We start from the raw sequence: 12,965 nt of genomic DNA on the forward strand, positions 1-12,965 counted from the left end.
TGTGTGGTGAGGGGCCGACGGGTTTGGGGTACGGGAGGGGGATCAGGCCTGGTGCAGGGGGTTGGGATGTGGAGGGGTGAGGGGTCTGGCTGGGGTGGGGCTGGGGATGAGGGGTTTGGGGTGCAGGAAGGGGCTCAGGGCCAGAAGGTGGTTGTGTGTGTGGGGGGGTGCGGGCTCTGGCTGGGGGTGCAAGCTCTGGGGTGGGCTCGGGGATGAGAGGCTTGGGGTGCTGGAGGGGGGTCAGGGTTGGGGCAGAGGGGTTTGGGGTGCCAGCTGCCTCGGGGCTGCGGTGGGGAGAGAGGACTCCCCCCAGCCCTCTCTCGCCACAACAGTTTGGGGCCAGGGGAGAGGTGCCTCTCCCTGTCTGCATGTCCCTTGATACCTGCTATGCAGCCGTGCAGCTTAGAGGGAACTTAGCCCCCCAGTGCTGTCTGTGAGTCTAAGCACTCTATTTTACAGCATAAGAGAGAGATCCCTAGTCACTAGAAATGACCATTTCAGCCTCTCTCACTAGTCAGCATGAATTCACTGCCTGTTCAGCTGTAGGCCAGGGGGCTGCACCAAGCCAAAACCAATCTGCTCCAGTAAGGAGCACTGAGGGAACCGGTGATGGCAAGGTGGCTCCATCCCTTGCACCAGCCTGATCCATCTTGAGCAATAAGACAACCTTGCTCTCAGTGTCAGCTACTGGAGTACAAACTTTGCTACCCAGCCAGAAACAGTGTAAGCAAAACTCAACATGCTCAGGAGCAGGTACCTCATTGGCTGCAGGAGGTACAGCAAGCAAGAAAGAGAGTGGAGCAGCAGCAGCAGTGGCAACAGCAGAAGCTTTAGTGTCCTGGCCAGGGCCGTACACATTGCAGTAGAATCTGAAAACGTCAGACAGCCTCATGTACTCCTAGAAATCCACGATGGAGAAGGAGGAGAATTAGATTCATGCGCTGGTCCCCTGGCACCGAGCACAACACAGCAGTAAAGCTTCACACGTGCTGCCTAGGCGCCGCAGTGCAGCTGGCTGGGCAATTTTACATTCTGACTTCCGCTTCCATAGAGAGGCGCTGCCTGTGGGGACTACAAGTCCTAGCGCTGCAGGGCAGGACTTGTCATCCCAGGAGTGTTGCTTGGCTGGGGGCAGAGCATGATGGGACTTGTAGTCTCTGAAAGTTACACCGCTGTGTAATTGGCTTTATCTTAGGCTGTCTGGCTGTCCACAGAATAGGAGCCTCCCAACCTTCACCACCATGGTGCACACAGCCATTCACCTTTAGGCTGTTGCCTTATTCCCACTGGCCTAGAGCTTCAGGATTCCCTAGTGCCACCCGTTGGTCGCCAGCCCTCCTGTTCTCTCTCTCCTGGAACTTGGAGGACTGGGCCAACGGCACCTTAGCTGCATTTAGTGCCACCTGGTTGCAATGTGCACACCTGAGACAGTTTGAGGCAGGGAATCTGGAACTCCTTCGGCATCTGAATTAGCATCTGATCCAGAGGGATCGATAGATGGAAATGGATTCAGCTGGTAGGTGGGTGGGAGGAGGGACCGCAAGCTGCTGCAGTACTCGGCCTATAATGGAGCTTTACTGCACACACCACACAAAACATCCACGTGCAACCCCACCATCAGAAGGGCCCAACATGCTCCACTCCAGCACCACGGGACGACAGCAGCAATGGAAAACTGGCCCAAGGAAAGCAACTAAATTAAGAGCAATTGATGGGTAGGAATTGGCATGTGGTATTGGAATAAGCTCCCCCTTTACCAAGTAACACAGGAAAGGAGATGGGTGGGACAGTGCAGACCCCGAGACCCATCCACAGTGCCCCCTGCTGTTGCCAGCCGGACAACGCAGGTGATGGGGTGATGCATCTGGCGTCTGTTGCCAAGCATCATTAATAGAAATGTTTGCTAAAGCCCCAAACTGTTTAGACACTGGCAGCAATTTGCAATTAAGAATCCCAACCTCTCCTGCCAGTTGGTTTGGAACCGGTTCCCAGCTCTCTCACTATTTCTAAATCAAAGACTTTGTTTGTTTTCTATTTTTTTTAAACAGCATCAAACAGGCAAATAGAAGAAATTAAAGGGATGTTGTTGAGGAGATTCAGGCTTGCAGTCTGCGGAATGGGAGGGAAAACCACGTACAAGGCGTTTTGTTGGGATTTAAGCCACACTGCAGTATGGTGCCAATGCAAGTGAACCAGGAAGCCAAACTGTCTAGAAACGAGAGCTGAATGCAGCTGAATGAAGTTTAAAGAGCATCAGCTGTGAGGAGTGTTAATCGCAGGTATTTTGAAGGTGCATGAGAAATACAGGAGTGTTAATCTGATGGTGCCCTGTTAGTGAGCCTCTCCCATGCCTATCTGAGGGGGCCTAAGTCACTGATTGCAACACAAGCCAATTTCAGAGATCTGCTGGCCTGCCTGCCGACTGGATTATTGACAAGCCCCTGATAGGATGGCTGCAAATAGCAGTCTGGCCCCACTCTGTGCAGGGGAGCGGAAGCAGTGAGCAAGCAAGCACATGCAGTTAGTCCCGTTACCTCTTGCATCTTGGGGCAAGAGTGGGCGGAGAAAGGACCTAAGGAAGCACTTGCCCCTAGCAGGGGATTCTGGGGCTTAGTTTCCTCTAACAGGTCATAAGGCTCTGAGATATGAAGTCTTTCCTGTTGGAGGGTAAAGGTCATCAGGGCAAAGCAGGCACAGAAACAGCGAGATCAAAACAGCACAGAGGAATCCCTTCCCAACTGAACAGCCTCAGGCAGAAAGCAGGGACATCGCCTAATGGAGCCTCCAGCCACCCGATCCCTGCTGACAGAGCACTGCAGCTTCATGGCACAGCCTTAGGGAAGACTTCACCTTGCAGACCATCTCAGTAGCAGGACTGAAGGCACCAGGCATCACATATCCCGTGGCTGGATTGTCATAGCTCTGCCCTTGGGAGTTCTAACCACAGGAGGGAGGAAAGGGGTCTGTGCCCTCCACAGCATAGAGCCAACCCTACCTGGAGATGCTCCTAGTCTCCACATCAACACACTCACACCTTACACCTACCTGGCTACCAATTCCAGTCATGCACATGTCTGCGGAAGGGCCAGCCCTAGCTCACTTTGCCCCTCCCCAGAATAAAGGGACTTAATAAAGTTGGTGGGGGAGGGGGTAATGGGCTAATTCCCTCCTCCCATGCTGAATGCCTTGGTATGTATCATCAGTGAGAATCCTGGGCATCTGCACAGAGCCAGTGCCACGCTCTTCCCCTGGCACATGGAACAAGGATTCGTGACATGGGACTCCAGCCCCAGTTGGTGCTTGCAGTCCCCGCTGAGCAATGGGATGTACTGAGAAACGCTCCTGCAGCCATGCACTCATGGGCTACAGGATGCTAGCCAGACCCTAACAGCACAGACTGGTCTGGGGGCTGTGGTGAGTTAGCCAAGGCCACCCCCGTTTCAGGTGTCCAAGGCAACACATACCCGGGGAATGATGCTCTGCTCCCAAGACTGGATCAAGTCCCTCTCCCTACCAGTGTTTGGGGCCAACCAGGTAAGAACCAGTCTCTAATCTCCATGGTGCATGGCATGACTAGGACACCCAGCTAACGGCAAACCCATGTGTGAAGGAACAGCTCCAAACGCGGCGGTTAAACGCTGGTTCCACGGTGCTGGTGGCTCCGCCCCCAGGAGGGTCTGTCAAAGGGAAACAGGACCCCACTGCAGTGAGAGAGAGAGAGCCCTCTCCAGCTGACGGGTGTTTTCACTGTTAGGGCACTGGGACTTTCAGGCATTTGTGCCAACAACCGCACAAATCTGAGCACTGTTTACACCTCTAGGAGGCCAGAGGCAGGGGCCCATCGAGGTAGCTGGAGCCCCAGGAAGGCATGGCACTGTGAAGGCACGGCAGTTCTAGTGACTAATCATCCCTCTTCCCCGTAGTTACCTCTCTGAGCGCAGATGATGTTTTGGGGAAGCTCCTGCCGCCAGTAACAAGATGGTACCGTCTCTCCAGGGAGACAAGCTTCTCTTTCTCCTGAGTGCACAGCAACAAGGAGAAAAAGGGTGATAGCAAGAGAGTTAGTGGCTGTCCTGAAAAGCGTCCCAAAGTGAGGCCAACACTAGGGCAGCCACAGAAACCACTAGAGCTCTTCCTGACAGCACCCGCATTGACAGAGGCCCATATCGTTGAGGTTCCTGCTAAGATCCATTCTTCTCCCAGCCACAAGCAGAGGCAGCTAGTGACAGTCACACGAGTGGCATTAGCCCAGCCTCAAGCAGAGGGGTTCTCAACCCTCTCCCTATCACTAGGTGAGCCTGGGGCAGGGTGTACAGCTGGGCTCCCAATGGGGGGCAGGGTTTGAATACAGGCCAGCTGAAAAGTCTGGGCTTAGTACCAGGTCCATCTCCATCAAAGTGGGAGGGATATGACAAGCTGTGCCAGCACAGTTGCCCTCTCCATTTCCAACAGGCAATGTGTAACGGTGACCCCTTGGCTGGACAGCAGAGCCCATATGCTACATGGACTCATTTGGACTTGAAGGACACAGCAGTGCAGAGCTGGGGTCCAGCCCCCCAAGGCAGTGCACTGTGTTAGTGAGTGTGCCTGGCCTGGCGCACATTACCCCAGCGAACCCCTTTCCCCCTCTCCATCCAGCATGGTTCCAGGATGTTACCTTCTGCAGCAGCTGCAGCATGGTATTCTTCTCCTTGGCAAGGCGCTCAGACTCCTGGGCAGCCTGGAGCCGGATGTGATTGGCCTGGCTTTCCAATGCAGCCACCCGCTCCTTAAGGAAAATAAGGCAAGGGTGAGCTGGCACCAGGCCCTGCAGGACAGCTTGGGAAGAAGTAGCTGGGAGGGAGGGAGAAGCCTCACCAGTCTGGGCAGGGATTTGGAACCCCTCCATCCATTCCCAGAACAGGCACAGGGCTGGCTTGGGGCACAGAGAAGTGTGGGAGGGGACAGTGCTCGGGAGCCCAAGGACTGTTGTGAGCACAGAGACAGCACAGGGCCTAGGGCATTAAAGGAAGGGGCTAGGAGAGGAGCTCAGACCAGAGCAAAGCTGGGCCGGGGAGTCCTAGGCTAAGGTGGGCTGGGAGGGGATTGCAGACAAGCCTGTTTCCCCCTCACTGCAGTGGACACTTCTGGGACAAGGGAGAACCCAGGCTCCATAGCCTTTGCTCAAGGGTCCAGGGCCCTCTCCCCACCTTCCTCTTGGCGATACTGCGGTGGCACTCAGCCTTGCTCTGCAGGAGCTGCTGGCTCACGGTCTCACGCTCCTCCTCCAAGCGACTCTCTTTTTCTAGCTGCTGGAACTCCAAGTCCTCAAACAGCTTGGTTTCCGTCTCCAGGGCCTCTGCCTCCTTCAAACACACAACCATGGATGTTCAGCTCCCTCTGAAACAGAGATACCTCCCTGGTAGCAGCACCTACCCCCCTTCCCCATGGCACACAGATGTACCAGGCAGGGACTGCTCTGACAGGAGAGCAGGTCACTGAGAAAGCAAGGGGCAAAGCTCCATTTGCTGCAGCAGAAGGGAAGCTCTACACCTCCTTGTTGCTTGTTGGGAGGCACAGGGGCAGTGCACAGCTGGTGGCTCTAACTAAGCGCGTCATGGACCTCCTGGAACCGTGCCCAGCCCAGGGACCTACCAAGGCAAGGTGCCCTGCTCCACACGCACAAACTCTAGACAAGAAGTCCACTCTCCCCACCAGTCTCGCTGGCCCAATCCATCCCCCCACAGTGCTGCCAACCTATGTGGTGCTCACACATCAGCAGAGAGAGGTCCAGCCCAGAGAGTTCCCTGCCGACTACGGCAGCGAAAGAGAGATGATAGCTTTGGGTAGGGGATAATGTGCAGGGCCCCTGCACCATGGGACAACGGGGACTTGTGATCTGCTGGAAAGAGGGTCATGGCAAACAGTCTTGGCGGGGACTCTGCAGCAGAGATTCAAACAGCAGATTTGTTCCCTTACCTTTTTTTTTTTTTCTTAAAAGTTACTTCTGTGAAAGATGCCAGCTGGGCACTCAGTGAGCATGGATTAGTGGGGCTGTCGAGCTGGGGTTACATGAAGGTCTTTCGCTAACAGTTAGTATGGCCAAGCCAACACGTTAGTGTGCTCCAGGGATGCGACCACGTAGCCCCGAGATGGACGAGGGTTTGAGCTAGATCACCTCCTGGACAGCGCAGGACTGAGCCTGGGGTAAGAACCATTTGTTTTATTTTGTTTTAGATGTGGATGGCATCTCCTGGGCAAGTGCAGATACAATTCAGGGTTTGTAAATCCTACACTAACAGCAAGAGCCTTGAGTCATGTATTTTTATTTATGTTATTAACTAAACAAGGTTTTGTTTGGATGTAAACATCCCTCTGCAACTCTTGCAAATCCAACAGAAGCTGGGGCACAGGAACTGGAAAAAGAAACTGGCCAGGCTAGCTTTGCTGTGTAGGAAGCAGGAGACAAACACTGCCTTGGGGAAACAGTGCATTTGATGTTTAAAATCCTTTACATTCCAGCCACTCTGGCTGTTAGTAACAAGCTGCAGAAGTTAGGGTTAGGTTTTTGCTTGGTTAGGATTTTTGCATTTTATTTAAAATATCTATTTTTCAGCCTGACCGTGCCCCATTTCAGTGAAGAATTTTTCCATGGAAATCCTTTAGCATCTATTTAGTGGAAACGGCCTGTTCAGTGTCAATGGGGAGACATTGGTTTCCTGCTCTACCTATCTCGACATGTCACTCACTGCATTAGACATCTCCTGAGTTCCTTTTTAAACTGGACATAGGTTTTCAGGCTGGGATTAGCTGTGACTCCTGCGGGGACCAGGAGAAATGCTTTCATTTATTGCACTAAAAGAGTCTGGCATAATAAACGGACGATATTCCATTCCTAGGCGCTCCTGGAAAATCCCAGCTAATGGGAAAAAATGCTGCAGCACTGTGATATTGACATTATCTGGCCTGGATGGCATACAGACATGTTCACAGGAAACAGCAGAAAACTGATACAGAGTTTAGTCCCCTGAGGCTTGCCAGCCTCTCCTTTCACAGAGGCTGGATTAAGGCTAAAGTGGTGTCCAGTATCAGTGCGGCACCCAGGGGCTGGCTGCACCGGCATTTGCAATAGGCCTCTTCCAGCTCTACCAATGCCAAGGATCCTTGCAGCACTGCAGTTCAAGGGGCGGAGCAAGAGTTTCCCTTGGCAGGTCCAGTCTAAGTAACCAGGCCTGGGGGCTCTGAAATAGACATTCATTCCTTTGCACCATTTTGCAGACTCCTCTGCAGAAACTGCCCGAACAGAAACCCCACCTTACATCTCTTCGCCTCCAGCCACATAGGAGTCGTCCCTGGCAGAGGCAGGTGCTCAGGAGCAGCACCTAGATGGAGAATTTAACTCAAGGAGACAAGTGTTGGGTGGTTGCGCATTTTCCATACTTGATAGGAGTCTCTAGTCAAAATCAGAGCTGGCCAAGCAGCCAAATCGCTGGTTTCTGTTGGCGGGTGGGGGAAGGATGGGACTGAATTCACATCTGGGGACAGGCGGATTTGCTCCAGTGCTCAGAATTCCCCCTCCAGGCACTAATACAAGGGGGGACGGCACTTGCAGCACTTGCCACATTAGCATCCCCCAGAGAACAGCAGCAGTGATCAGAGAAGCGGCCGGTGGAAAAGGAGGAGAGCACTAGGGAAATAAACCTGCCTCCTCCTCACTTTCTGGCAAGAGGAGAGGCTGCCATGAGGTGTTATGGCATTCGGAGACAGGGACATGTGGAACAGTATCAACAGCAGGGGAGAGTCGCTCTGCAAGCTGCTGGGGCCAGGCTACCAATACCATGGCACCTGGATGCCAGCCTCCTCCAGCCCTTGGTGTACTGCATTCAGTGTGGCACATGGTACCAGTCGAGTGCTGGCTCAGGCTGGAGCTGTGGGCATGGAGGTGAGGGGGAGAGGGCAGTGATCCAGGAGGGTGGGGGGTTAAACACTGACCCTTCTCATCTGGTCCTGTAACTGCTCCCGCATTGACTCAGGGCAGTTATCAAGCTGGCTCTTCGACTCATTGTAAAGCGCCTGGAGTTTCTCTAGCTCCTTCCTTTCAGCATCAACCTTTGCCCTTTCCTGAATCAGGGAAAAAACAACAAAACAAAACAAAAAACAAAAACAAAAAAAGAGAGAAAACACACTTCTCAAATCCGCGCCATGCAGAAGCTGGAGAATTAGACAGTGGCTCAAGCCAGAGAGAGAAGGGGGATGGGGAAGGGCATGTCAAAGAGGCATTTTCCAAAAGATTTAAAAAGCAAAAGCATTTGGCATCCAGGGCTGGATTGGATTAGAACAGTTATTGCTCAAGACTGGACCTCGGTCTCATGTCTCAAGGCAAAGGCTTTACAAAAAGCACATACCAGGCCCCTCTAGGCCTCGAGTAGATTACTGTTAACACGGCTTCATCATCAGGGATGATGTCAGCACAGCACTGGGAATGGCTTTGTCAATTAGGTGTCCTGCACAGCCTGTCATCAGGGGCATTTTCGTAGGCCTTACATTTTGTTTTAAGTAAGTCTCAGTAACATCATTTTATAACAGATATTCTGAATCCAGGACACCATCAAATAATTATAAAGCAGGTCAAATGTAGAGACTACACTACCAGGCAAATGTCCTGTTCCGTAGACAGGGATGTCCTGGCATTCTGGTTTCCTTATGGACAACATGAAAAACGAGAGACTAAGATCCAATCTCTTCTCAGTTAATACAGGTTAACACCCTGGGTCCTCAGGAACATTTCAGGTTTTATTTAAGTGAGTTAGTGACAGAGAGGATATAAAGAGGAGGACACTTGTCCCTGGCCTAAAGAGAGGAAGAAATAGGTTCACCACCCCACTCTCCCACCCAGTTTAAATATGTAGTTGGCTTCAGTCCTGCATCAACATGCTGGATTTTCAGAGAAGCTGAGCCCCCTGCAGTTCCTAGGGTTCTTTTGGGGGTTCTGCCAGCATAAAAATTGATGATACAAATCCACTGTTCATGTGCCCAGGAACCCTGGATTAACAAAGCAATGCACTGTAACCAGTGAGACCAGCACTTTGGTCTCAAGACATCCAGGGGATTTTATACTTATTTTACAGGTGGGGAAACTGAGGCAGACAGCCAGCAAGTGATTTGCTTGATGTCACACAGTGAGACAGTTGGAGAACCAGGAAACTCTTGACTCCCTTTCCCTAGCAATAGCCCCATGATGATCCTTCCTCCCATCCTGCCCATTTTACCTCCACCTACAGGAATAAGTAACAAATTGAATGGGAGAAACCCCAGACTGGATTACCCCTAGTCTGGGGTAAATCTGCATCAAAACCCTGTAACGTGAGACTCTCTCTCTCATACCAATGCAGAATGATGAGACCAGTTAGTGCAAAGGAGAAAGAGGAAATATGAATATTCCCTCCAATCCTTGCATTGTTTTCAAATCCATAGTTACATGAGACAACCCCTGGGACTGAATGAGATACCAACAGTGGCAGTAATTGCTTGGACAGGGCACAAGTGTCTATTTACAGGGTAGCTCCAGCAGGGCAGTACGGATTATCTTAGAAATGGTTTGAGCCATGAAGTTTGGCTCTAAACTGTTGAGAAGTTTGGGATGGTCAGATTATTGCAATATATTATATGAGTACTGGGCTCAAGACAGCAGTAACTGGATAAAATGATCTGGCTTGTGTTATGTAGGAGATCAGACTAGATGATTTAATGGTCCTTTCTGGTCTTAAAAGCTATGAATGAAAGATCTGGGACTAGTTTGGGCTCAGCTCTAGAATTTATTATTTCTGGTTTTTGGCACCGAGTGCTGGCTACCCGGGCAATTGTTTTTTAAAAGAAGTATGAGCCTGTGACCACCAGCATTTACAACATCTATCTATGTATGGCACAATGTTCTGTGGCTTCTAGGGAATCTCTTATCTGAAGAGTCAGAAACAGAAGCTGATTACCCCTACCAACACTTTTGAGAGGGGAAGTGTTATGAAACCCACTTTATGGGTAGGTAAGCTGAGGCACTAACAAGTGAAGTGACTTGTTTCAGAACATGAAGGAAGTCAGTGGTTGAGCCATGAATAGAACCCCAGCAGTCCAGACTCCTTGATCCATACTCTAAACACTAGAAAGCAACCCCTCAGAGTATTTGCACCTTATAACTCTGAGTCCCACCCCTCCATGCAGTAACATGGGTACAAGCCTTGGAAGGCTGCGGGCTGTCTCCAAAACAAGAGATCCATGCTCTCCCCATCACACTCAGAAGCTGCTAAATGGTGAGTTTGGGCTCATCCAAACAAGCTCCTGCCGTTTTCTAGGAAATCTTTAACCACTAATGTTATGCTTTTGGGGCCCAAATTTCCAGTGCCAAAGATTGGCAGATGTCCTGCACTAGACTGATATGAGTAAGATTCATGACCACCCAGCATTTCAGACAACACTGTAATGCCTATCTACACATGCACATGCATGAGACCACACAATTCATTTCTATTCATAGAACAGAATTTGCCATACAAGCCCAGTTAGTTACATCCACTTAAGTCAGTTGCTTCTCAGTGACAATAGAATTCCTGGGCAGAGCTGTATCAAGTACCCTGCCACCTCCTCATCCCTGCAGTAGTCTGCTGCCTTTTAGCAATCTGCAAGCATGCCAGCATCCTCATGCCAGATGGCTTGTTTAACTTGACGAAGTGCTGTGGAGTGAGTCACGTCTCCAGACTGGGAAGGAAACCCACATGCACTCAAGGTGTCTACTGCACTTCAGTGTGAAAGCCAGGAGGCTCGCTTTAATCAGAGATGCCTCATTGCTCTGCACTGCAATCTGGGTCAGACTCACCCCACATTACAAGCAGAGTCACCACATCAAAGCCACAGGCAAAATCCTCCTTAGAATTAAAGAGCTCCCAGGAAACGTTAAATCTGCAGCTCCCAGTATGAAGTGGGGCATACCAGGTGTGGGGCACAGGGGCATCTCCACAGAACAGACAGACCATAATGAATGCTCCTGCAGTGGCCAGAGGGGAGGGAGGTGGTGACCTAGAGAGTTCCAGGCCTGATTCTCCACTCACTCACACCAGTTTTACATCACTGTCACTCCACATTTACACCAGGGCTGGTGGAATGGAACTAGCCCTTCATCTCTATGATACCTTGTGGCTACCAACAAGCCACTTGGCAGCAAATCCATCCCTGCTCCCCAAGGTGCTCAGCCTGCAACTAGCTCTCCACGCTGAAGCTCACATCAGCCCAGCTAGCCCCATGAAAGAACCCAAGAATACCTGCAGAGCCAGAATGTCACGCAGGATGTTTCCTTCACCTTGGGGGGTGGTGGTTAAACCATCAGAATCACGATGCAGAAAAATATACGAGTAACATCCTCCGAGGAACTACCCCAATCCCCCTCTCCCTCTGCCAACTCCTAGCAAGAAGCCACGAAACACTCCATTGTAACCAACGGAGACAGAGCATAAGACCCCCTATCAACATGAGAATCCACATCAGTGCCCCACAGGGTAGGCTACTAGCTACACCAGGAACCCATCTCCACTACAACCAGAAGTGGGTCAAAGCAGCTGGTTACGGCTAGGCTAGAATGGGCAACCATGTCCCCAGATTAACCTGGATCTGGGGATGCCATGCCACTAACAATTGGTAAGCAGTCACCTAGCTGTCACAGAGAGGGTCTAATTGGTCAGAGGAGCAGCCAGTGAAGAATGGATTTCCATGCTGCTCACTCAGACCAGGGTGAATAAAGATCATGTAGGAAAGCTGCAATTCTCAACCCAAGTCAAATATCAAAGTCTATTATTAGCTTTGATTTTTCATCATCTTTTGTGTAAAGCAAACAATATTCCCGGAGGCACATGTCCAGCTGCAGTTACTCTGACTGTCCCTAATGTGCCCCCTGCACCTTCTCCTCTGTCTGCACTATGTGATTAAATGTTCGGAAGGAAATTTAAAAACCAGGAACATTACGAACAGTGATCCATGTCTCTCTCTCTCTCATGCTCCCACAGGGTTAATGGAAATCTGAATCTATACAAATAGGTGGATTTAGGTGCTAGTCCAGAAGCACCGATTCCTGGCCCAGGGCGGCTCAGAGGACATGTCACAAGGACACAGCATTGCTAAAGAACAGCTGCCCAAGTTAGGCCCAGGTGTTTGCTGTGTGCACAAGTGCTGGAGGTTATGTGGGGCCCCATAGCATGCAGAGGCATGAGGGATTAGAGACACATTTCAGAGTGGGCGCTGTTAGAGAGAAAATTTAGTGCAGACTGATTAGGTAAGCGAAGGTTAAGACAGCAGAGACTTTGGGAGTGTGGTTTCTTTTAGTCCCTCTCCTGACTCCATATGGAGCCGGTTGTTTCACTAGGAACGGTTTTTAAAAGGGCTGTAAAATTAAAAAAAAAGCCACCCCAACACATTGCATCTGTGTGGGAGGGGCTGCCTGCATCCTGCCACTCACAGGCTTCACCTCGTCCAGCCTCAGAAATAATCACCAATGAAATTAATCAGGACCTGGTGCATTTCCAGCCATGGTGCCAGCATGGCTACATCCCACTGGGTTGCCATGGAGAAGGCAAGGCGCGCACAGACATCCATTCACTGTGTGGGGCAGTGTGGAATCCCTGGAGGACAAGGGCAAAGGTACTCAAAGAGCTGGACAGAGAATGAAAGTTGATCTCACTGCTGGGAATGTGCTCAGCTCCCACTGATCCTTGCTCCACAGAGTGATGCATTCCAGCAAGCCTGGGACTGCGCTCCAGTGCAGTCAGTTACCTTCCTGCATGGGAATGGATCATCTCCAGCAAGACTCCTTGAGACAGGTCCCTGTGTGGATATGCAGTTCTGAGGGGGCACCAGCAGAGGGTTCTGTTGCTGTGAAGGGCAGAAATCATCAGCAGGAAGGGGGGTTTTGGTGCAGTTTCTGATGGGAATGGGAGTACAGTTTGTCC

General features: G+C 51.1%; 1 protein-coding gene across 30 annotated transcripts in view; it reads right to left on the reverse strand.

Annotated features, from left to right (window-relative positions):
* PHLDB1 (pleckstrin homology like domain family B member 1) overlaps nt 1–12,965 on the reverse strand; it is a 111,260-nt gene that overhangs the window by 20,722 nt on the left and 77,573 nt on the right. For 22 of the 30 annotated variants that reach the window (XM_044997141.1, XM_044997144.1, XM_044997140.1 and 19 more), the window contains 5 exons: nt 7,972–8,100; nt 5,190–5,345; nt 4,658–4,768; nt 3,928–4,017; nt 758–898 (listed from right to left, as the gene is read on the reverse strand). In XM_044997141.1, the coding sequence (XP_044853076.1) occupies nt 758–898; nt 3,928–4,017; nt 4,658–4,768; nt 5,190–5,345; nt 7,972–8,100 (627 nt within the window). The remainder of the gene's footprint in view (nt 1–757; nt 899–3,927; nt 4,018–4,657; nt 4,769–5,189; nt 5,346–7,971; nt 8,101–12,965) is intronic. The other 8 variants (XM_044997154.1, XM_044997156.1, XM_044997157.1 and 5 more) reach the window with 3 other exon arrangements.

This window comes from Mauremys mutica, chromosome 22 (assembly GCF_020497125.1).
Source record: "Mauremys mutica isolate MM-2020 ecotype Southern chromosome 22, ASM2049712v1, whole genome shotgun sequence".
Classification (NCBI taxonomy): Eukaryota; Metazoa; Chordata; order Testudines; family Geoemydidae; genus Mauremys; species Mauremys mutica.